We start from the raw sequence: 21,604 nt of genomic DNA on the forward strand, positions 1-21,604 counted from the left end.
TGCCCCTTCCTAGGGCACGCTGCTTCACCACAGAAATAAACGCGGATTACCCGCGCGGTCCGGCCAGCGAAAGCGGCTTTCATAGAGAAGACGAGGAGTGGGATGGGGGCTTCCGGGAGGTGCCTCCCTGACAGACCCCGGCACAGCTCAGAGCCTCCCGGGATGGTTTTAGACAGGGGCAGAGACTGACGCCGGACTCCCCCGACTCCTCCGGCCCGCGAGGAGAAGCCGGGGAGGACCCCAGTCCGGGGCGGCCGCGGGGTCTCGCGGGCCGGGGACTGGGGAGGGAGGGGGCGGCTCACCCTCGGGCGGCGCCTCTTCCTAGCGCACGGGGGCAGCACGAGCCGCCGCGAGGGGCGGGGGACGGAGGGCGGGAACTGTGCGAGTCCCGCCCAGCGGCCCCGAGGGAGCCGGCTCGGGGGCGGAACGCTTATAGCCGTCGGGGGAGCCGCGGCGGCCGGGAGCAGCTATGTCCTCCGTGCGGGAGAAGGCGGCGGCGCTCCACATCTCCGCGCTCTACAGCCCCGAAAAGCCCCCGGGTGAGTGCCCGCGACCGAGCGAGCGAGGGTGGCCGAGAGCGGCTGCCGCCGGGGCTCACTTACCGCCTTCGCGGGCGGAGACGCTCTTCTCCCGGCCGTTAGGCGCTGGATCCGCCGCCAGCCCGCGCGTCGGCCCCTGGCCGGCTCGAGACTCGGGCTGCTCCCGCTGCTCTGGGTTCGCGCGCTGCCCCCGCCCCCACCCACGCTCCTCTGCCCACTTTGAGGGCTCGCGCCGCTGCCGCCTCCCCGTCCGCTCGGCGTTCTCTGGCGCTTCTTTCCCCTCTGCCACCCCCTCCCGCCCCGAGCTCGTGCCGCCGCCGCCTCCTCCCTCCCCCCAGCCCCGAGCTCGGCCGCCACCTCCCCCTTTCCCGAGCTCGCGCTCTTTGCCCCTTCCTGGAGCTCGCGCTCCCTCTCTGGCTCCCCGGCCCCTCCCCCGTCCCGGAGCGTCGCGTCCCGCAGAAGGACTTGGAGCCGGGGGCGACACTGAGCCCGGCTGTCTCCCGCATCGCCCGCTCTGCGGCCTCACCCCCTCCCTCCCCGGGGTACCCGGCGTCCTGGGGGCCGAGGCGGCGGAGGGACCCTGGGCAGCCGCTCTCCCCGCAGCCCTCCGCGGCCCAGACTGTTGCACTAGCGGGCGGCGGACGGAGCGGTTTGCCCAGCGCCTCGTTCGCTCCGTAGTTGTCTGTCTCCGATGACAAGGCGCTCCCGACCCTTGGGGAGGACCCTGGTACAGAACTGGCAGTTACGAAGTGCGTGATGGGTCGATAAGCCGAGGCCCCGAGTCAGTGCCGCGCTCTGCCCAGCGGCGGCTTCGGGGCCTGCGCGGCCCCATGGGCGCCGGCTCCGGGGGGCTGCAGGCGCGTCCGGCCCGCTGCGGGCCTCGGCCCGCCACCCCGCACGTCCTCGTGGCGGGGGAGCCGGACGCGCCGACGGAGTCTGCCCGGGCAGCGTCGGGTTTCCCGGGAGTCAGAGTAAAAGCAGCGCCTTCCGGGGGGCCAGGTGAGCCGCGTCTTCTCCTCTGCCTCCCCGTCCCCAGGCAAGGCGAGGTTGGCCAGGCGCCCGCCTCCGGAGCCCCGGCCTGGGGATGCCTCAGTCCCTGCAGAATTACCCACAAGGGCGCCCTGGGAGTCCTGATTTCCTGAGAAGCCCCGAATTCCGGCGGCTGCGAGCCCAGGAGTTCATTTACTCCCGCCTAAAGGCCGGGGTGCTAACACGAATGGGGAGTTTGGGGAGTTGCTAGGCGGGTGTGCTGGTTCCCCTCCGGTGGAGGGAGGAGGATGTGCTCGGGAAGTGGCACTGGAGCCACTCTTGTGCGTAGTGGAGGGGCTGTAATGTGGAACGTTCTCGCAGGCTCCCTCAGAGGTGCCTGTGGCACCCAGGTGCAGCGGCCTGGGATCGCCTTGGGGGTGCTGCTCTGGGGCAGTGCTTGGCTTGTACATGGTGTCTCCCACATCTCCTCTGGAACAAAACCGGTCTCTGACTTGAGCCCAGCCAGGGTTGCCGGCAGTTCTTGGCCTGTTGCCCCTGATTCACTGGGCAAGCATCTCTGCCTCTGTTTCTGCATCCTGTTAAAAACTAAAATGTCCACCAGCCACTCTAGAGGAAGGGGGATCCTTATTTGACTTCTGGTGGACTCCTTGATGAGCCCACTCAAGAAAAGTTCTTGTTTTTCAGATGAAACAGACCTCATTTTTTTAGGGGGGCAAGAAATTATCATTTATAATCATATTTATGTTGCACTTAAGTATGTTATAGTATACCCTATAAATCTGAATGTCTTTTAGTTTCTTTTGCTAGTTATGTTTTCAAATTCAGATTGCTCTGTGCGTATTTTGCTTTTTTGGAGGAGAGGAAGCTGGAAGAAGCTGCAAAAATGCCATCTTGAACTCAGTCTCTAAATGTAGTCAGAATCTTCTAGAAGGTAGCATGTTACCTATTAATGCAGTCAGATTGTTCCTTGAATTTGAATAGTCTCACTTTTCTTGGGAACCCAAAGGGCTTCCCATATGTTCTCATTTACTTCCCTCAGCTTATCTTTTGTTGTTATTTCTGTGTGACATGAATGGTTTTAAATGGCAGTACTTCCTAGGCACAAGTGCTGTTTTCTGGAGTCTTTCTTTCAAAGCTATTGTATTTATAATATGGATCCCGGTCTGCCATAGACACCCCTTGGTTGGCAGGGGGCAATTAATGACCAGCAAAGACTTTCATCCTCACACCCTAATTGGTATTGGTAATCCACCATATTCCTAGCTTTTTAAACACTCTTGTATTGTTGGTGCTGCCAGATTAGCCCCTTTACTAGGGGCACCATATTTTTCATAACACAGTTTCTGTGGTCTGTGGGATTGTGGTCTGTAGAAAAGGAAAGCAGGCTGGATTTCAGTCAGAGTAACTTCTTTTCCTTTTGCGCTTCCCATTTTGGGCAGTGATTTTATGGCTTCTGTTGAGGTTCTGTGGGAGGCAAGGCCCTTTGTGATCTGAGCCTCAGTCCAAAAGCAGTCCTGCAGTAGGAGGAACAGCCAGCATGTGAAGTCAGAAGACATGTGCTCAAAGCCTCTGACCTTGAACAAGGCATTGATTCCCTGGGACTCAGTTTCCTATCAAGAGTTTGTATTAGATTCAGTATTTTTTCTAGTTCTAAACCCAGGAAAGGGGAAACAAGAGGGTTGAGTCACAGCCAGCTTTGACCTTTGGTTTTGGCCAGATTTCTAATGCTGCAGAGGCTTTTTTTTATTTAATGTGCTGTGTTATATGTACTCCTTAAGGTGAGTGCATGGATGTGTCTGTTGCAGTATCCTGAGGTTGGGAACTCAGCAGGAGTGATAGTGTTTGGGTCAGAGTGGTATGCGGTGATGACTCGGGTCCTGGTCCTTTGGGTGGAAAGGACACTGACTCTGGAAGGCCAGGAGTCAAGGGGACGAGTGTCTCCATGGGGAGCTGCCATCTCTGATGCGACCTGGGCGTTGACTTAGCCTCTGAGCGAATCTCTGCCTTCTCTTTTCATCTGTAGAAGGAAGGGACTGGCCAGGAGACTTTGTGAGTCCCTACCAGCTCCAGATCCATGATCCCCTGGCCTGGTGGGACCTGCTGAAGGGTGTCCTAAACCATGCAGAGGGGAAGGACCTTTATAGATCATAATTTCACAATCCCCACATTCAGTTATGAGTCTGGGGAATCATACGCAAACTTGTCTTCTGACATGGTTAAATCTTGGCACGCTCCCCATCTTGTGCTAGAGATATGTTTTAAATTTCTTGGAAATGAAATCCTCAAAACAGATAAAAATCCATATCATGGGAGCAACATTGAAAGTAAAACCTTTGGCTAGCATGTATTTAACATGATATCATTAACAATGATAATCAAAGACTGAAACTTGGATTTTGACAGTAAACATGCTTTTTTTTATGCCTTGTTTCTGGCCTCTTTTCAATCCTGTTTGATGTGGGATATATCACAATCATTAATTTTAGTAGAGTATGGGTTTGGGGGGAGGGGTGGTATTAGATGAAAAGCAAGAGGAAAGCTAAGTAAGTATGTGGACGAGATGTCTGCGCTCACCTATTGATGTCATTGTTGAGAAAACAGGTTATCCTGGTGTGGGTTTGGGCCTCTCCATTTGCCAGATCATTGTGCATTAGGTATTAAGTATCTGCAGGAACATGACCTGGTTTGGCTCTGTAGGTGGTAGTGCTTAAGGGGAAACATCCCGGAATGCATTTGTTAGGAATTGGGGGAGAAAACGAGAAGGGATTAGACTGAGTTATTCCTGAAGGACTAAGGAAAAGCAGTATTATTCTTTCTAAGTGCACTTCTTGCCCTAACCTGTTCCTTATGTCCATCTAGCGGGCTATCCTGTAAAAATCCTACTTCCACACCTTTTAGGAATAGTTGATAATAAGTGGATTTATTTTTCACCTATTCCACTGTATAGATTGGGCTGTAAAGTAGAAGCTCCCCTTTTTACTCTCTGTTTTCTCCCTAACCTCAGATTGGTAACTTTGTATACTCAGTGTCCTAGCCCAAGAAGTGTGGCCAGGGAAGTCATCCCTGTGGAGACTGCTGCCTCTAAAGTCTCTTTCAATAGAAGTCAAAAATAAAGTGCTTCAAAATTTGGGGGAGATTGAAAGAAGTGAAATGACCAGCTTGAGGTCATCCTGCCAGGTTTAGAACCCAGGTGCTGGTTCTCCATCCATTCTTCCTGAATATCACAATATCTTCATAATTCTGCCACAAGCATCAGGGTGTCAAACTGCTCTCATAAAGTAATTATCTGAAATAAAGGCTACCTGTGTGGTCACTGTCCCCAGAGTGATGCAGTCAGCGTTTACATTGCTTCAGTGTGCTGCATTGATACCTTGGAAGTTACTTTCATCAGCTTCTCTTGGAGGGTTAATTAGAAGAACCTGAAAAAAAATTACCAAAATTATGTAAGAAGTCATGGGTGGGTTTTCATATATTGTCCTCATTGATTAGAATCACTGAAGCATTCTCTAGAATTCATACTGGATACTGCTTAACATAGTTATTCAGGTATTCATGGCAAGTATTTATTTGATAGGGCTAAAACAATCTTCCTAATCATTTCAAAATGTAATGTTAGCTTTTGGTTACAAAACAAGGAGATCATAAAAGGTAAAATAAAATAGAAAATGTTAATTAAAACATTTTTGTATTTTAATAAAACCAGTATTCCTTGAACAAGAACAAGAATTCTCTACCAATTGGAGAATAAAAGATTGGTAACATATATTTGATAAAGTTTTGATATGCAAGGGAATAATTTGCAATGTTCAATTTATAGGGAATCAAAACAAATATAGAAGGCCAAGCAGCATTCCTCAGCAGATAAGTGGTCAAAGAAAATATTGTACAAATATTTCTAAAAAGAGAAATTACAAACTATAACAATCATATAAAATGTTGCCATAAATCATTAATAAGAGTAACATAAAACATATCTAAATATAGAAACAGATTTTAATTAGTAAGATGTCATTAATAAATTAGCTAAACTGAAAAAAATGGGAATAGTCAGTTTTAGGAATTTTGGGAAAATAGCCACAGTAATAATCTGATGAAGCCATGGGTCAGTCTGGAAATTAATTTGGAATTTTCTTTAAAATGAATTAAAATGGGGCATCTAGATGGTGCAGTGTATAGAGCACCAGCCCTGAAATCAGGAAGACCTGGATTCAAATGTGGCCTCAGAAACTTCACAGGCTCCTAGCTATGTGACCCTAGGCAAGTCACTTAACTACAATTGCCTTAGGGGGGGAAAATTTTTAAATGTTTGACTCAGAGATTCCTTCAGTAAAGAGGCAAGTCATGGAAAATCTCCATGGAGATTTTGCCTCCATCAGAAGATTCACTGGGGTTAGGGTATAGACCTGGAATTTCATGGATGTAGGAAAGTATTTCCTCTGCAAGATGGTCAATCCTGCTTTTCTCTGATAAAATAGATACTGATCGTTTGGAAAAAGGGTTCCCAAGTCTGGAGCACAGAGGTGCAAAATAGTGTCCTGTTGTGAAGAAGGAGGAATTCAGAGAGGCGTGGGAAAGGGGGTAGCTGAAGCAGAAGGAAGTCAGCAAAACTTGGAAAACAGACATGGGCTGTGACTGCAGCAGTGGGGACAAGCGAGCTGTCCAGACCTGGTGACTGCTGTCCATAATGGCAGGGCTACAGGAAGTGTCCTTCCTGCTTTTTTTTTTGGGGGGGGGGAGAGGAAGAGTAGAGGTCACCAACTACGGGCATGAAATGATGAAGTGAATATGCTGTCAGACAATTGATGGTTTTACTGAATTTTTTTCCTGTTAGTATTTTGTTGTTCAAAGTGTTCAAAATAATGTTAACTTTGGGTATTTAAAAAGTTTATAGAGGGGTGTGTGTGTGTGTGTGTGTGTGTGTGTGTGTGTGTACATGTACATACAGTATAAAGCTTATTACATGGGATTGTTCCTAGTAAAACAGTATAATCACTAGCAGCTCCATGACAGATTTGTCCTAAATGAATGGTGGAATCATTTACTGGTATCATCTGTACTGAATGTATCATAAAGGATCAATTCCAGTGAGCCATCTAAAATTTAACATTCTGTTATATTAAGTGGAGGCCTCTGAAATACATAAGATACCATAAGCACAAGTTCCTTCGGCCCAGAAAGAACAGAGAATTGGTCCAGAAATATCTAGGTCCTGGATATAAAAGAAAAGCTTCCCAAAAGTTAGAATGCCACTGGGGGTGAAGAGAAAGTGGATTCCTTTTTCTGGAGAATCTCAAGTTAAGGCTGATCTAATGGCCACTTGAGTGTTGAATTCAAGGGTTTCATTGGCAAAAAGTAACTTGCCTAAATGGGTAACCATCTAAAACTAAGAGAATTAGGTCAGAATGAGTATGTAAGGGATTTCTTGTGATTTCTGTTCCCTTACATGTACCACTATAGAGACTTGTCCAGCTAGCATATGCATGTGACTCTTCCTTATATACTTCCTCTCTACTCACACCATTACCATGACCTGGCTTCCAGCCTAGAATTCACTGTTAAACCATGGTCTCTCAGCTCAAATGCCAGGACCTACATGATGATCCTCCTGAGGTAATTGATTAATAAGGCTTGTTAAATGGTGGATTTTGAACATGTTTCTTGACTAGACTGTTCTTTTGACTTCTTTCTAGCTTAGAACTTTCTCTCTTGCCTGTGTTTTCTTCTTGTATAACACAACACCTTCATCCTCCCAGAAGAATCTAGTAGCATGGGTAAATGTACTTTAAATTTGGACCTTTATCCTTAATGCCTCTCCCCCCCAAAAAAACCTTCTAATATATCTCATTAAATATCAATTACATGTAAAAAATTAAGTTTCTTTTTAAATTTTGAGTCCTAAGTTCTCTCTTCTCTTTCTCCCTCTTGAAAAGGCAATATGTACGTGTTAAGCCATATAAAAATATTAATTGCATTCAAACTCATAAATCAGTTCTTTGAGGTATATAATGTTTTTATCATAAGCCCAAATTTTCTTAGGTCTTTTTATTGCTGAGATTAGTAAAATTGTTCACAGTTGATCATCCTACAATAATGCTGTTACTTGCAGTGTTCTGTTGGTTCTGCTCATTTCACTTCACATCACTTCATACAAGTCTTCCCAGATTTTTCTGAAACCATCCTACTTATTATTTGTTACAGCACAATTGTATTCCATTACAATCATATGCCACAACTTATTCAGTCATTTATCAGTTGATTAGAATCTCCCCAATTGTCAATTCTTTACTACCGCAAAAAGAGCTGCTATAAATATTTTTGTATCTATAGGTCTGTTTCTTTGATCTCTGGGATACTGAATTACTAGTGGTATTGCTTTGTCATAGGAAATATACAGTTTGGTTGTCCTTTGGGTATGGTTCTAAATCATTCTCCAGAATGGTTGAATCAGTTCACAACCCTAGCAACAGGGAATTAGTGTCACAATTGGGGGGGGGGGGGGAGGGAATTGCATTGCTTCTGCGTATAGTTGGCCAGGTCCAAATTTTTTTGAGTTTTGTCAAGGCCAGTTGGTCAGTCCTAATCTCATTCAGTTCTGCAGTAGTTTCTCCTGCTACCTAGAGATGGATGACTCCCAGATCCCTAGGCCTGGATGTCCCTTTTTTCTTGAGCTCCAGAGCAGTAAATATCCTAAAGTTTGTAATACAGGATATAGAGAGCTGAGCTTCCACCACGCCCCCCAACCAGCTCTTCCTTCTGGTTTCCTTCTCGGTTAAGACAGCTTTTGCTCTCCAACATTCCCAGGCTTGGGGTTGGTTCTCATCCTTTCCTCCGAATCTGTCTCAAACCTTCCATCCACGATAACAATGACAGAGACCAGTTCCACTATTGCATTTCAGAGCTGCCCCATCCTTGGACTTCTTTCTGCTTCCTCTGGTCTCATCCAGTGCAACCTCGGGACTAAGCCAAGCGCCAAGCCCCTTTTGTTCTTATGGTTCTTATGGTCAGGGATGTTCAGCGGCCTGTTACTTGGCAGGTCCAATCCAAATCCCCTTTTTCTGGCATCCGAGATCTTCCACAGCGTGGCTTCCTCTTGTACTCTCCACTGGAGCCAGGCTGGATAATCCTTCAAGTCCAGCTGGGAATGCCTGGCACTTTGCAGCCACAGCCTGTACCAAGGCTTCTGGGCCTGCTTGCTTTCCCCAACACCCAGGCTACCCGCTTAATACTTCTTGTTTATTAAAAGGCCAGCTTGCTCGCTCCTGTGCTCTGAAGCCTTCCTTCTCCTCACTGCCAAGCTGCACTCTCCAACCTCCATGCAGTATTCTGCAGAGTCAAGATGATTTGTTCAAATTCTACTCTGGACACTTTCTAGCTCTGTGGCCCAGGCAAGTCTCTAAGACTCAATTTCCTCATTTGTAAAGTAAGGGTAATAACAGCCCTACCTCTTGGAGCTGCTGTAAGGATAAACAATTGAAGACTCTATAGTGGTGATTATTGTTAGTACTCTTCCTGTCCTGTCTGCCTTAACTCGGGCAGCATTCACTGTGGAAGAGCTCTCGGCCTGAGATCTGGAAGTGTGGCCCTGGGCAGGTCCCTTCACCAGGTCTGCCTTAGTTTCCTCCTCTGCAAAGTGAGCTGGAGAGGAAATGTCAAACCATCCAGTATCTCGGCCAAGAAAATCTCAAATAGAATTGTGAGGAATCAGGATACTGAACCACATCCGGTGTAATTGTTGTGTATTACAGTTATCTTCAGTTGTGTCTTATCTCCAAGCTCCTTGAGGGCAGGGAGTATTATCTAAACTATTCAGAACATTGCTTTGCATGTTATTGTTGGCTATTAAATGTGTGGATGATTATCCCTAGCTTAGAATTACAAAGTCAGAACTGCAAGTCAGAGAGAGCAGAGATGAATTAAGACTGAGCCAAGGTCTCCCGGCTGTTGGCAGGTTCTAGGACCATTCCGTGTTCTTCTCACAATACTAACTCTTCACCTTCCTCATGGCTGGTCCTACAGGTGACTTTTCAGGTGTCATTGGTGGGTGCTGTCTGCCCTGAATCTCAGTTGCTCTGTTCTTTTTTACTGCCAGGTTTCAGTGTGGCCCAGAAGCCCTTTGGGGCCACGTATATCTGGAGCAGCATTATAAACACCCTTCAAACAGAAGTGGAAGTTAAAAAACGAAGACACCATTTAAAGCGGCATAACGACTGCTTTGTGGGCTCCGATGCTGTGGACGTTGTCTTCTCTCATCTAATTCAAAATAAATTTTTTGGAGATGTGGATATTCCTCGTGCCAAAGTTGTCCGAGTCTGTCAGGCATTAATGGACTACAAAGTTTTTGAAGCAGTCCCGACCAAAGTGTTTGGAAGAGACAAACGGCCAGTGTTTGAAGATAGCAGCTGCAGCCTGTACAGGTTCATTGCTGTCCCTGACCAAGAGGCTGGGCAGTCAGGGAAAGAGAACAGAGAATGTACACCTTCCAGGTTTGTGCCAAGCTCCTCAGTCAGCTGGGGGGAAGTCAGGCTTTATTTTTTTTTAAATGAGGGGAGAAAGGGGGGGATGGACATAGTGGTCTTTTTGCTCCATTTTTTAAAAAATTCATGGACCTGTGAGTAGTCTCATAAGAGGAATTATTGAGGGGCAGCTAGGTGGCGCAGTGGATAGAGCACCAGCCTTATTCAGGAGGACCGGAGTTCAAATATGGTCTCAGACACTTAATACTTCCTAGCTGTGTGACCCTGGGCAAGTCACTTAACCCCAGCCTCAAAAACAAACAAACAAACAAAAAAGATATATATATATATCTATATATTTATATAGATAGATAGATAGATATATAAAGAGCAATTATTAAACTTGGTATTTAATATTATAATGTTTAAGGGGAAAATTTTATGGAAAGTATTTTTAAATGAAATTAATTTTCCTAAAATGTGTTTGACTTTGGAAGGAGTTTAAATTTTGCTTGGCAAGTAAAGCCTAAGTTTGAATCTTCAGTTGAGATGAGTGAGATAGCATGTCTTTAAATATTTTCAATTGCTAAAATATGTGAGAATAACAAATAATTAGAAACTTTTTTCATTGATCACATTGTTTATATTTTTGTAGCCTTCAAAACCAGTTTGAGAATGAAGATGCCAAAGAACTTGGGAGGTGAATTAGGGTAGTAGCCCACTTTCTCTGGAGTACTTAGAAAATGCTTGCTAAATTGTGGCAGCTCAGAAATTGGACTAATCGGGTAATTGCTTTAAGCTTGGAGTCAATTCCCTATTCTACTGTTCTTGGACTACAAGCTGGCAGTGCAAAAAAGACCAGTGAACAGGATGTAGTCAAGGTGCAGTTTATACAATTGAAGAGGATGGTTGTAGACAGTTTAAGTACTGATTCTGAAATTAGATCTTTTGCTTTAAGATATGAGAAGACATCATTCTCTAATTCATCTGCTTTAAAATCAACAAGTTTAGAGGACCTGTGGGAAAATCTGAGTTTAAAACCTGCTAACTTCCCTCACATAAATATCTCTACAAATTTGTCTCCTCAAGGTAAGCTTTGATGATGCATGCTGAGAAAAAGAACATGTTTTAATAGGATTAGTTATTTTTTCCTTATGAATGTTGTCTGTTTGATATTTTCCTAGTCTTTCATGAGAAATAGCTCAGAGAGATCATTGTGTTGAAGTTGTTTGTATTTTTCAGTTCTGATAGAAGTCTATTATCTCTTCAAAGCATAAATCAGTGAAACCATTCTTGGAGAATACTGGCTGCTGTTATATTGGCTGGCAGAGAGTCAAAATTGAAGTCTTATTTTACACGCAACTTTGTTAATTATAACTTAATGATACAAGTTAATTATAACTTCAATGCTTTCTCAAACATAAATATTTTCTTTTCAAATTCTGATAAGTGTAAGATAAACTAAAAATGTGTATCACGCTCCTATTCCAGAATTTAGATTCTTATTCTCTGGCTTACTTGTCTGTCAGTGGAATGCAGCATAATGAGTTTCCTCCCTCTAGCAGAGTTGTAGAAACCCCAAGTGGAATAATCTGCAGCCAGTAGTTCAGAGCTATTTTTTAGTTTCAATGAATCATTCTTTCTTCCAAAGTCCTTATTAGCATAAGTTATGTGACTTGATCTCTTATCTGACAGATTGGACAACTAGAATTCTTTACATTCTTTGTGCTGTAGAAAGCAAAGTCTATTCTCCTACACGGTAAACAAACCACTAATTGTTCCCCTTCTTTGAAGAGAGCATTTTGTGAGGGTAATATCTTTTAATGACCATTAACTTATTGACATAAGTCTTACCAAGGAAATATCATGGTGACCATTTGAATTAGTAATCGTAGTTGTTGCTGTTTTTCCTGTGTAGTTATTAATGAAGTATGGCGAGAAGAAACCATTGGGCGCCTGCTACAGCTTATAGACCTCCCCCTCCTCGACTCCTTACTTCAGCATCAAGAGATGGCACCCAAGGCTCCTAAAGCACAACCAGATTTGATCAACACCAGTAACTATTTGGACCGAGGAGTTCTCAAAGCCTATAGTGATTCACAGTATGTAGAAATGTTAATAACTTTAAGAATATTTGTAAGTCATACATAGAATTCCGAATAATTACAGCAGATATGATGGATCATTGACACATATATCTGTAATTTTCTCTAATTCTGTCATTAACTTGCTTCAGATAACTAATATTCAGTTTTTTGGAATTCTAACTCTGATTTCTATTATACATATAGATAGTTCCTAATCAAGCAAAGAGAGTTATACTTGGCCATCTAGCATTTTCTCTTACCATATAGGTCAGCCTGCCTTGTTCTTAGGCTTTGAACAGCCTTGAACCATACTTAATACTCTGAAGGCAATGAATGTCATTGGCTGAATTAAAAAAATTTTTTTTCTACATTTGCTTGTTTACTTTTACCAAGATTCTTAAAGGAAGACTTGAACTAAGATAGAGAATTTCATAAATTCTTAACAAGTTTGCCATTTTATAGCAGGATTTAATTAAAAGTAAGTTCTTAGGTTTGTAGCATTCAACAAATATTATTAAAACACTTAATGCTTTTAAGGGTATTGCTAGGACTATACAGAAATTAGTCCTTGTCCTCAAAATGCTTACTATGTTTCACTAGAACATTAGTCAATTCTTTTTTTTCCTGAGGCAATTGGGGTTTAAGTGACTTGTTCAGAGTCACACAGCTAGGAAGCGTTGTCTGAGGTAAGATTTGAACTTAAGACCTCCTGACTTCAGGGCTGGTGCTCTATCCACTGTGCCACCTAGCTGCCCCTTTTTTTTTTTTTTTTTTAAGCCCAGTTAGGAAGAAGAATCTGGCTGGCTATAATCAACCTTATGAATGCCATATATCAGTGAAGTTTTTTTTTTTTTTTTTTTAACAGTTAAATAGCAACAGAACCAGCCCTGGTCCATCCATATCATTCATGTTCACCATGCTGTAGACACCTGTCTAACATGGGACCCCATTGGTCATATTACTTGTCATTATTGTAGTATGGCCACCTATCTGTTTTTCCAGTCCTGGAGCCTCTGGAAAAGAGGCAGTGTAAGCAGTAATCTTGCTGCTCGTGTTTTGCTGCCTTTGTCAATCATCCATCTTTCCATTGATTCTTGGGTCACCTGCAGTTTTGATTCTTTGAAGGTGTGATACAGTGTCACCAGAAAAATACTGTTGTTTTATAAATTGGGTTTGGGTTTTAGGGAGTAAATTGTCATTGTTGTCATTGCACAATTTCACAAATTGGTTTTAGCTTGATCCTTTCCTCCATTTGATTTTGGATACAGTTCTCATGCTTCTGCCTTGTCTTTCTGTGATGTGTATGCTGGTGGACCAGCTCAACAAGCCCTCCATCAAACTGTATCTCACAGAATGAATCTTAAGAATGTCTCGAGTATTCATTAAATTCTCAGAGTCATTAATGTAGATGTGTGGTCATTAGTTATTGGTGTCTTCTTGATTTTCTGTTTGGATGAGTACTGGCCATGATTTTTCTCCTGGCAGCCTTTAGTGTTCTCACAATTGTTACCCCTGCAGCATGGTTCTGTTCTTCCTGGAGTCAGTGGGGTCCTGTCTGATTCCTGTCTCTCTTTCTTTCTATCTGTTTTGTCTTTTTATTATAATTTTAATGGATTATCATCTCAATCTGGTTTAGCCAAACCTTGGGCCAAGTTTTCTGCAGACTCTTTGTTTTGCCATCGCTTCCTTTTCTTGTCTCTCAGCACCCTCTTCTGTAAATTCTTCCAGTGAGTTTAATGATTTACCTTGTCCTGTACATTGCTACCACCCCTGCCTAGCTGAGGCAGTTCTTGGACTTTGTTGAGTCTCATCCTCATGGCAGACTTTATTTAAACATGCATAGAAGAGTTCAGTACTAATGTTGTCAATATCTTTTTTAAAAATTTGTATCACCGTTTGAGAGTAAAGAGATGCATGACTAACTTGTTTAAGCCAAATTACAATGGTTATACTGCATGCCATTTTACCCTTTTAATTTGTTGGGTTTCAGTCTTTGCTCTAGTCAATTGAAGAAGTTTGCTAGGGCAGAAATGACTCCCACACTGCTAATCAGTTGTTTTCTATCATAAACAATTTCCATTCTCTTTAATTCCATTCTCCTTCTGACTTTCTTTTTGAATAAAGTATTCATAATATAAATTCTTTTTTTTTTCCCCCTGAGGCTGGAGTTAAGTGACTTGCCCAGGGTCACACAGCTAGGAAGTGTTAAGTGTCTGAGGTCAGATTTGAACTCCGGTCCTCCTGACTTCAGGGCTGGTGCTCTATCCACTGCGCCACCTAGCTGCCCCCTTATAATATAAATTCAACATTTTTGATCATCTTCCCTTTTACTTAACTTTTGTGTTAATGTCAACATCTAACAATTTATCATTTTAATTTGAGAGGTCTTCTAGAGTTCTTCATAGGGTTATTATTCACAGTTCATTCACTTACACACACCCCTACCTTTTTTTTTTAAATGATAAATGAAATTAATATATTTATCTTTATGGCAGGTTTTTTTTTTGCTTGTTTTAATAAGTACTGCAAAACAAAATGACCAGGTGTCGTAAAAATTTCATTGCTATTTGAATGGTGATAAAGCTTTTTGATGTGCCTTTCCAAGAACCTGTGAACTTCCTCCATTTCGCTCTCTTCTTTATTTTCTGACTTAGTCATAGCAAGAATATAAATATTAGGAGGATCCTGCTCCTCCTCTAGAATGTTGACTTAGAGCTCTCATATTTGGAGGACCAAAATTGAAGTGGAAGGAGGTGGCAGCCCAGAGTCAAGGCCCCTTTGCACTTTTCGCTGGCTGTCGGGCATTGCACCAGTCGAGACTTTATCATTTTGGTGGTGTGCCTCTTGGTGGTGAGCTTCTCAGGGTGGCTGGGCTGGTTCCCAGACAGCAGCCACAGTCTGCATCAGGAGCAGATGACCATCCTTCGGCCAGAGTCTGAGCTCGGCTGGCATAGCCTCCCCACCCATGAGGAGGTCTCAGAAAGAGAAATCTTGTGTACTTACTTAGTCTTGGAGTTTTTAATAATATCTGCTTTTCTAGGGATGATGAATGGCTTTCCGCAGCAACTGACTGCTTAGAATACCTTCCAGACCAGATGGTGGTGGAGCTAAGCAGAAATTTTCCAGAGCTACCAGATAAAGGAGATGTGTGGAAAGCACTCTTATTTGACACCATAAGTAAATACTACAACAATAGGGAGCCTCTTTTAAATCACTTATTTGAAATCCACACGGGGATTGCAGAACTCCTAGGTAAGCAAAATCTTGATAGTCTTTGTATTTTGGTCTTTGACAAGGAAAAAAAATCAACTTTTTTGGATGAATGGTTTTAACATAAAACAGACTTTAAAGCTGATATAGTAGATAGGCTTAAATCAACCTTGAAAACTACCCATTCAAATTCCTTTATTTTAATAACAAAAGGTGGTTTGATATGAAACCTGAATCTTAATTTCAGACAGCTTAGACCAGAAATTCTACATGTTCCTTTCAAACTAGTCCCACTTGTTCACACTCTCTTTTAGGCTCTTCTGGGCATTTTTGCAACAGCCTTCCTTTTTTGGCACCATTACTTATGAACTCCCATCTCCTTTAGCCACATTCCTCAATTAAAAACATGGGAGAAAAAGTTTTTAAATCCTTTTTAAAAAAAAATAAGCTAGATTAAATCAAGTGAATCCATATCAAAGCAGTCATGGTCAAAATGTGTCTCTGGCCCTCTCTGCTCCTGAATATTTCTGATTGGATGTTCTAGAGGCATCTCAGACCCAACAGGCTCCCACAGAATAGAATTCATTCTCATCCTTCCTTAGACACTTTTCCCCCAAAGTTCTTGGTTTCTATGGAGACACCAGCATCCTCTAGTTACCCTGGGATTCATCCTTTCTCACCTCTTGCTGAGCAGTTGCCAGATTTGGCTGCTTCTACCTCTAGACCATTTGTTCCTTCACAAAGACACCATCCTGGCCCGGGGCTTTTTCCTTCTCCAGGATATTTCCAACACAGCTGTCAAAGGAATTCTGTAAGCACCTGGGCATCTCATTTCCTACTCTGGCCTAACTTTATAGTTCTATGCCTCCCTCCTCTTCCTACATTTCAGCTTGATCCTGGCTAATCTTCCTTGTACAACCCTCCACACACCCCTCTCTCTGTATCTTTGTATCAGATTGCCTTCCTGTTGGGATGGCATGCTCTCTCCTTCCTAGAACCCCTCATTTCCTTCCAAATTCAGTTCTGGCATCACTTTCTTCAAAAAGCTTTTCCTAATTCCATCCCTCACACTACTGGACTGCTAATGATACTCTCTAAAAATTTATTTTAGGTTTATTTCATATATGTTTTAATATATAAATTCTGTATCTCCTAACAGAATTTAAGGTCTGGATGGGGGCAGAACGTTGTTTTGCTTTTTTCTTTCTATTTTCAGTGCCTAGTAGCTTTAAGTGGCATGTAGTCAGTTCTTTAAAGATAAATGCTTGTTAATTGATTAAATGACAGTTTCAGCAACTTAAAGGTTTTCTTTTTCCAGAGGGAAAAATATCTAGCATGATGAAATTCCCAATTACAACAAATTCTTTTTAAAACCTGATTTAAGCAAATTATAATAATAATTTTAGTAGTGGTAGTTTTCCCCTGTCATAAACCATTATTCCTTGAACTTTCCCTTAATTATACATACACATGCTTTCCCTTTGTATCACTTGCTCTCAGAATGTAGATGTGGTTTTCCACAGCAATTATTTTCCAAAAGAATACAAAACAAAATAATTACATTTATAGTGGGTATAGCTCAGATGGACTTACTGTGTTATTGAAACCCAAATTATAGGATCAGCCCCAAATTGGTCTTATGACCACAGATGATACCACTCAGAGTGACTTGCAAATTGCAACCATATAATTGGAAGGAGGGAGTATTATAAATCTATCATTTCTTGGGAAAATAAAACATATCTTTTACTGATACTAAATCGATAGTTTCCTCTTCATATATTAAATGTCCTCTGAGAGACTAGAAATAATATGTCAATGTACATTTTAAGTTTAGAACATGATGAAATACTTCCTTTTAAATTTCTTTTGGATTAACTGGGGAAAAGGTTGAAATCAGGGTCTCTAAAGGAGCATTGGTATCCACAGTATCACACTATTTTATTTTTTCATGGTTGTTGATGCAAAGGGCCACAGTTCTGCTGTCCTCGGCCCCAGTCATCCTCTGGAGATGATTCACTGGACTTACCCTTTTATCCCAGAGGACCTTTGAGCTGATTAGGAAGAGGCCCTAGAGACAAGATGCACATGAAACCTGTGGGATCACAGGTTATGCTGATGTTGGGCCCAGAGCAGAAACTCATTGTAGGCCTGGACTTCTAGCCACCCTCTGCCCAATAACCAGCTAAGAGCTGAGGACATGGACCTCCCCTTCCATGGAGGAGGAGCTGAGGACACTAGTGCTTGTGGGCTGGGGTTGGGGTGGGGGGAGAGGAGAGGTTTACTTGCTGAATCAAGACAGACTCAGCTGGGATCCCATCAAAGGAGTGAAATCAATAAAGTGTGTGTGTGTGTGTGTGTGTGTGTGTGTGTGTGTGTGTGTGTGTGTGTGGTGTCACTGGATGGCAGATTCAGAATCATTTTGGCATGAGGGAGGGGATGAGCCCTGACCCCTTGAGGGTCAGTCCCTGTGAGGCTGCAGAGCCTATTGATGTGACATGGGACAGATTGTCCTGCATGCGGGAGCCAGTTTGGTATGTGCAGTAAAAACAGCCCTGGGTCCAGACTCTCATGATGATAATAAAGAACCTCTGGGGGCCAGTCCAAGCCTGACCAATGTTGGTCCTCCTGTGACCTTGGACAAGCTCCTCCACTTCCCACAGCCCTCAGGATCCTCGTGGATACAATGAGGGGGTGGGCTGGCTGGCTCCGGCCAGCAGACCTTGTGCAGACCTTGGACCTCTTGAATGTCCGGTGAGTGGGTCATCGCTTCCATGGAGAGCTGCTGGGGGAAGGACTTGGCTCCCCCCCCCCCAAACTAAGGAGCAGCTGCTTTTTGTGGAAAGTCGTGCTTCTTAATGTCAGCTTGAAGTGCCTTGGTTTTGTTTTGTTTTGTTTTGTTTTTCATTTAAACTGATATCACCTTTCTGTGGTTTGTAAAACTCATTTATTCTCTTGGTTAAAGTGAATGGGAAGACAGACAGAGCTCTAGAGGTCACCCAGCTCTGTATGAAGCTGTTGGATCCCAACAGGAGAGAGGAGTTTCGAAGACTGCTGTACTTTATGGCCGTCGCAGCACGCCCTTCTGAATTTAAGTTACAGAATGAGGTAGGTCCTGGCCTGTGGGCACTTCAGGGACTATGAAAGCAGTGCCAGGAGGGGCTAATCCTGTTCTCTCTGCGCTTTGGTTTTTTGTAGAGCGAGAATCGGATGGTTGTGAAGAGGGTGTTTTCTAAAGCGATTGTAAATAACAAAAATTTATCCAAAGGCAAAAAGGACCTTTTGGTGCTGTTTTTAGTGGATCATCAAAAAGATGTTTTTAAGGTAAGCTCTGAAAGTGGCTGAGTTAAGAGAATTATGGGGGCACGGGGGAGAAGACTTGGGTGAAAGGCTTGAATGCTGTCCATTTTGTCTCTTAAGATCCCGGGAACGCTTCACAAAATCGTCAGTGACAAACTCATGGCCATACAGGGAGGAAGAGATCCAGATAGACACACAGGTAATTCAGAAATTGACCTGCTGTAGTCAGGCATGCTTTTATTGGACTGTAAGTTTGAGGTATTTAAGTACCTTTTGTGCCAGACACTGGGCTAAGCACTGTGAGTATAAAGAGAAGTGAAAGAGAGGCCCTCCCCTCAAGGAGCTCACAGTCTATGGGGAGATAGTTGCAAGTAAATCTGTCCAAACAAACTCCATGGAATAATCAATAGGAAATAATAGACAGAGGGAAGCACCTGCAATTAGGAGAAGTTAGGGAAGGCTTGCTGATGGAGGAAAGATTTTTTTTTAAATTTAATTGATACCTTTTATTGTCAAATTTTTCTTTTTTTTTCTTTTTTTATTTTATAATTATAAATTTTTTGACTATATATGCATGAGTAATTTTTTTAATAACATTATCCCTTGTAATCATTTTTTCAAATTATCCCCTCCCTCCCTCTACTCCCTCCCCTAGATGACAGGCAATCCCATACATTTTACATGTGTTACAGTATAACCTAGATACAATATATGTGTGTAAATCCAATTTTCTTGTTGCACATTAAGTATTAGATATGGAGGAAGGATTTTAACTGGGACTTAAAGGAAGCCAGAAAAGTCAGGGGTCAGAGCAGATGGGGACAGCATTCCAGGGAAAGGGTCAGCCCAAGAAGAATAGCCAGAACCAAGAGAGGTTGTTCCTGGAACAGTCAAGATGCCAGGTCATTGGATAGAAGAGAATGAGTTGGCAAATAAGGTGTAAGATGGCTGGAAAGGTGTGTGGGGAGGTGGTAGGGATGAAGGGTTCTGAATGACAAACTGGGAATTTTGTGTTTGATCCTGGAGACATAGGGAGCCAGCGGAGGTTATTGAATAGGGGATGACTAGTGTGGCTCTTGCTAGGGAATGGGGGGGTCAGAGATAGGAGTTAGGGTGACCCTTGTTTTCTGAGCCTGAGGGATCCAAAGGATGGTTTTTCCCTTTTCAGGAATGGTGGGGAGCGGGAAAGGTAAAGATTTCTGCTTCAGACCTCCCGAGTTTAAGGTGTTGATTGAAGATCCATTTTGAAATGTCTGAAAGGCATTTGGATATGTGAGAAGGGAGGTCAGCAGAGAAATTGGGTCAGGATGGGTAGATGTGAGAGTCCACAGCATAGCTAGCGATGGTAATTAAATACATAATGGGGCTGATGCGATCACCCGTAGTTCGGAGGGAGCAGAGGAAAGGCCCAGGATGGACAGGTCCTGTGGGACACCTTTAGGTAGAGGGAGTGATCTGGATTTGGCAAGAGAATCAAGGAGTGTCCCCCAAACCTAGAGAGATGAATATCAAGAAGGAGGGGAGGCTTCATGGTTTTGGGGATCACAGTGAAGTCAAGGAGAGTGAGGATGGAGAAAAGCCCACTGGCCTTGGCACTTAGAGGCCATCGGTAACTCGGTGGCTTCAGTGGAACGATCAGTTTGGGAAGGCTTGTTAGAAGAGAGTGAGAGAGAGAAAGTGGGGGCACCCAGTGTCGATGGTCTTTTAGAGGAGCTTAGCCACAGAAGGCCTAAGAGATATGGGAGGGGAGGGAGGGATCCAGGGAAGGTATTTTTTAGGATGAGGGACACATGAGCGTGTTTGTAGGGAGGCAGCCAGGAGACAGAGAGACTGAAAACAAGTGAAAGAGCTGGGATGGCAGGAACAGTCTGCTGGAAGGGAGGGTGGAGGAAATGGCGGCAGAAGGCACTTCTGATCAGAGAAGAGGGAGCTCATGGTCACTGACCTCAATTCTTTCAGTCAGATGTGAGGGGAAGTTCTCAGCTGGAGAGCATGGAGAGCAGGAGTGTAAGGAGGGATGGAAGCTTCCTGAGTTGGAGGAACCCCAGCCCCAAAAGGAGAAATGGCTCAGAGTTTGAGGTCCAAGTTTAGGGTTTGTGATGGCTCAAGGGTTAATTTGTTTTAAAGGAGATGGGGCAAAGTTTACATATTGTTTTAGGAAATATTGCCTGAATGGCCTATTTCTATGGTTAAACAAAAAACTCAACTTGACTAAAAATGTCTTCCTTTTGTTTAAGGCTATGTTTTCTGCCAAAGACATGACTCTAATGAGTATTACAGCAATGCCCAGAAAGCCACTAAGGAAGAGCTTTTATCTTTGTTAAAAACTATTGACGAGGACTCAAAATTATCTGCCAAAGAAAAGAAGAAATTGCTGGGTCAGTTTTATGAGAGTCACCCAAATATCTTTGTTGAATATTTTGGAGACAGAGTTTCAAATATTTGTATATAATTTATGTATATGAGAGAGTGTATATCTGAAAATAAAATGTATAATCTATATTGTAAGTTTTGAAATGTTGCTTTTTAAGAAAATAGGAGACTGTGATAAATAAAATAATTGTTTCTATAGTATATCTCATGTGTGTCTGAAACTTAACATGAACCTGTGAATATTAAGCAGGATGTTTTTGGCCATGATTTTTAAAGGTGAATTTAGAACAACTGATCTCCTACGCAAGGTAAAAATCAGGATGTCCCTGAAGTTGATGAACAAGCAGTAAGAAAGCTCTTGGAAATGTTCTGAAAGCTCAGGCCAAGAGGCATCTTCACAAAATGCATTGAGTGGAGAATGGGGGAAAATGGGCTCTCTGTTCTCATCCTGGAGATCTTAGAGTGTGCAAAGAGCTTTGTTCACTTTGTTCTATATAGTCACATCTTCCAGTATTTATCGTGACCACTTTTTACCAGACACTTCTGCCTAGGGATGGAGAAGTACCAAAGTTCCCTTGTCCCCAGTATTAAGAAGCCCACATTCTATGGGAATGGAAGAGAGACGTGGTCAGAGACAAGCACACACAAGATA

At 43.3% G+C, this 21,604-nt stretch overlaps 1 protein-coding gene across 2 annotated transcripts; it reads left to right on the top strand.

The window, feature by feature from the left end:
- The first annotated feature begins 394 nt into the window (after nt 1–394).
- Nucleotides 395–21,153, top strand: DEPDC7 (DEP domain containing 7). Of its 2 annotated transcripts, none has more exons than XM_074276748.1 (9): nt 395–539; nt 9,619–10,012; nt 10,941–11,071; nt 11,901–12,084; nt 15,110–15,321; nt 18,245–18,387; nt 18,478–18,603; nt 18,700–18,778; nt 20,817–21,153. In XM_074276748.1, exons 1-9 carry the CDS (start codon nt 470–472, stop codon nt 21,029–21,031), a joined length of 1,554 nt encoding a protein of 517 aa, XP_074132849.1. In that variant the 5' UTR covers nt 395–469; the 3' UTR covers nt 21,032–21,153. The 2 variants fall into 2 exon arrangements, with proteins under 2 accessions (XP_074132849.1, XP_074132848.1); XM_074276747.1 differs by lacking the exon at nt 395–539 and adding an exon at nt 974–1,538.
- The last annotated feature ends 451 nt before the right edge of the window (nt 21,154–21,604 follow it).

The sequence above is a fragment of the Sminthopsis crassicaudata genome, chromosome 6 (assembly GCF_048593235.1).
Source record: "Sminthopsis crassicaudata isolate SCR6 chromosome 6, ASM4859323v1, whole genome shotgun sequence".
In the NCBI taxonomy this organism is placed as follows: domain Eukaryota; kingdom Metazoa; phylum Chordata; class Mammalia; order Dasyuromorphia; family Dasyuridae; genus Sminthopsis; species Sminthopsis crassicaudata.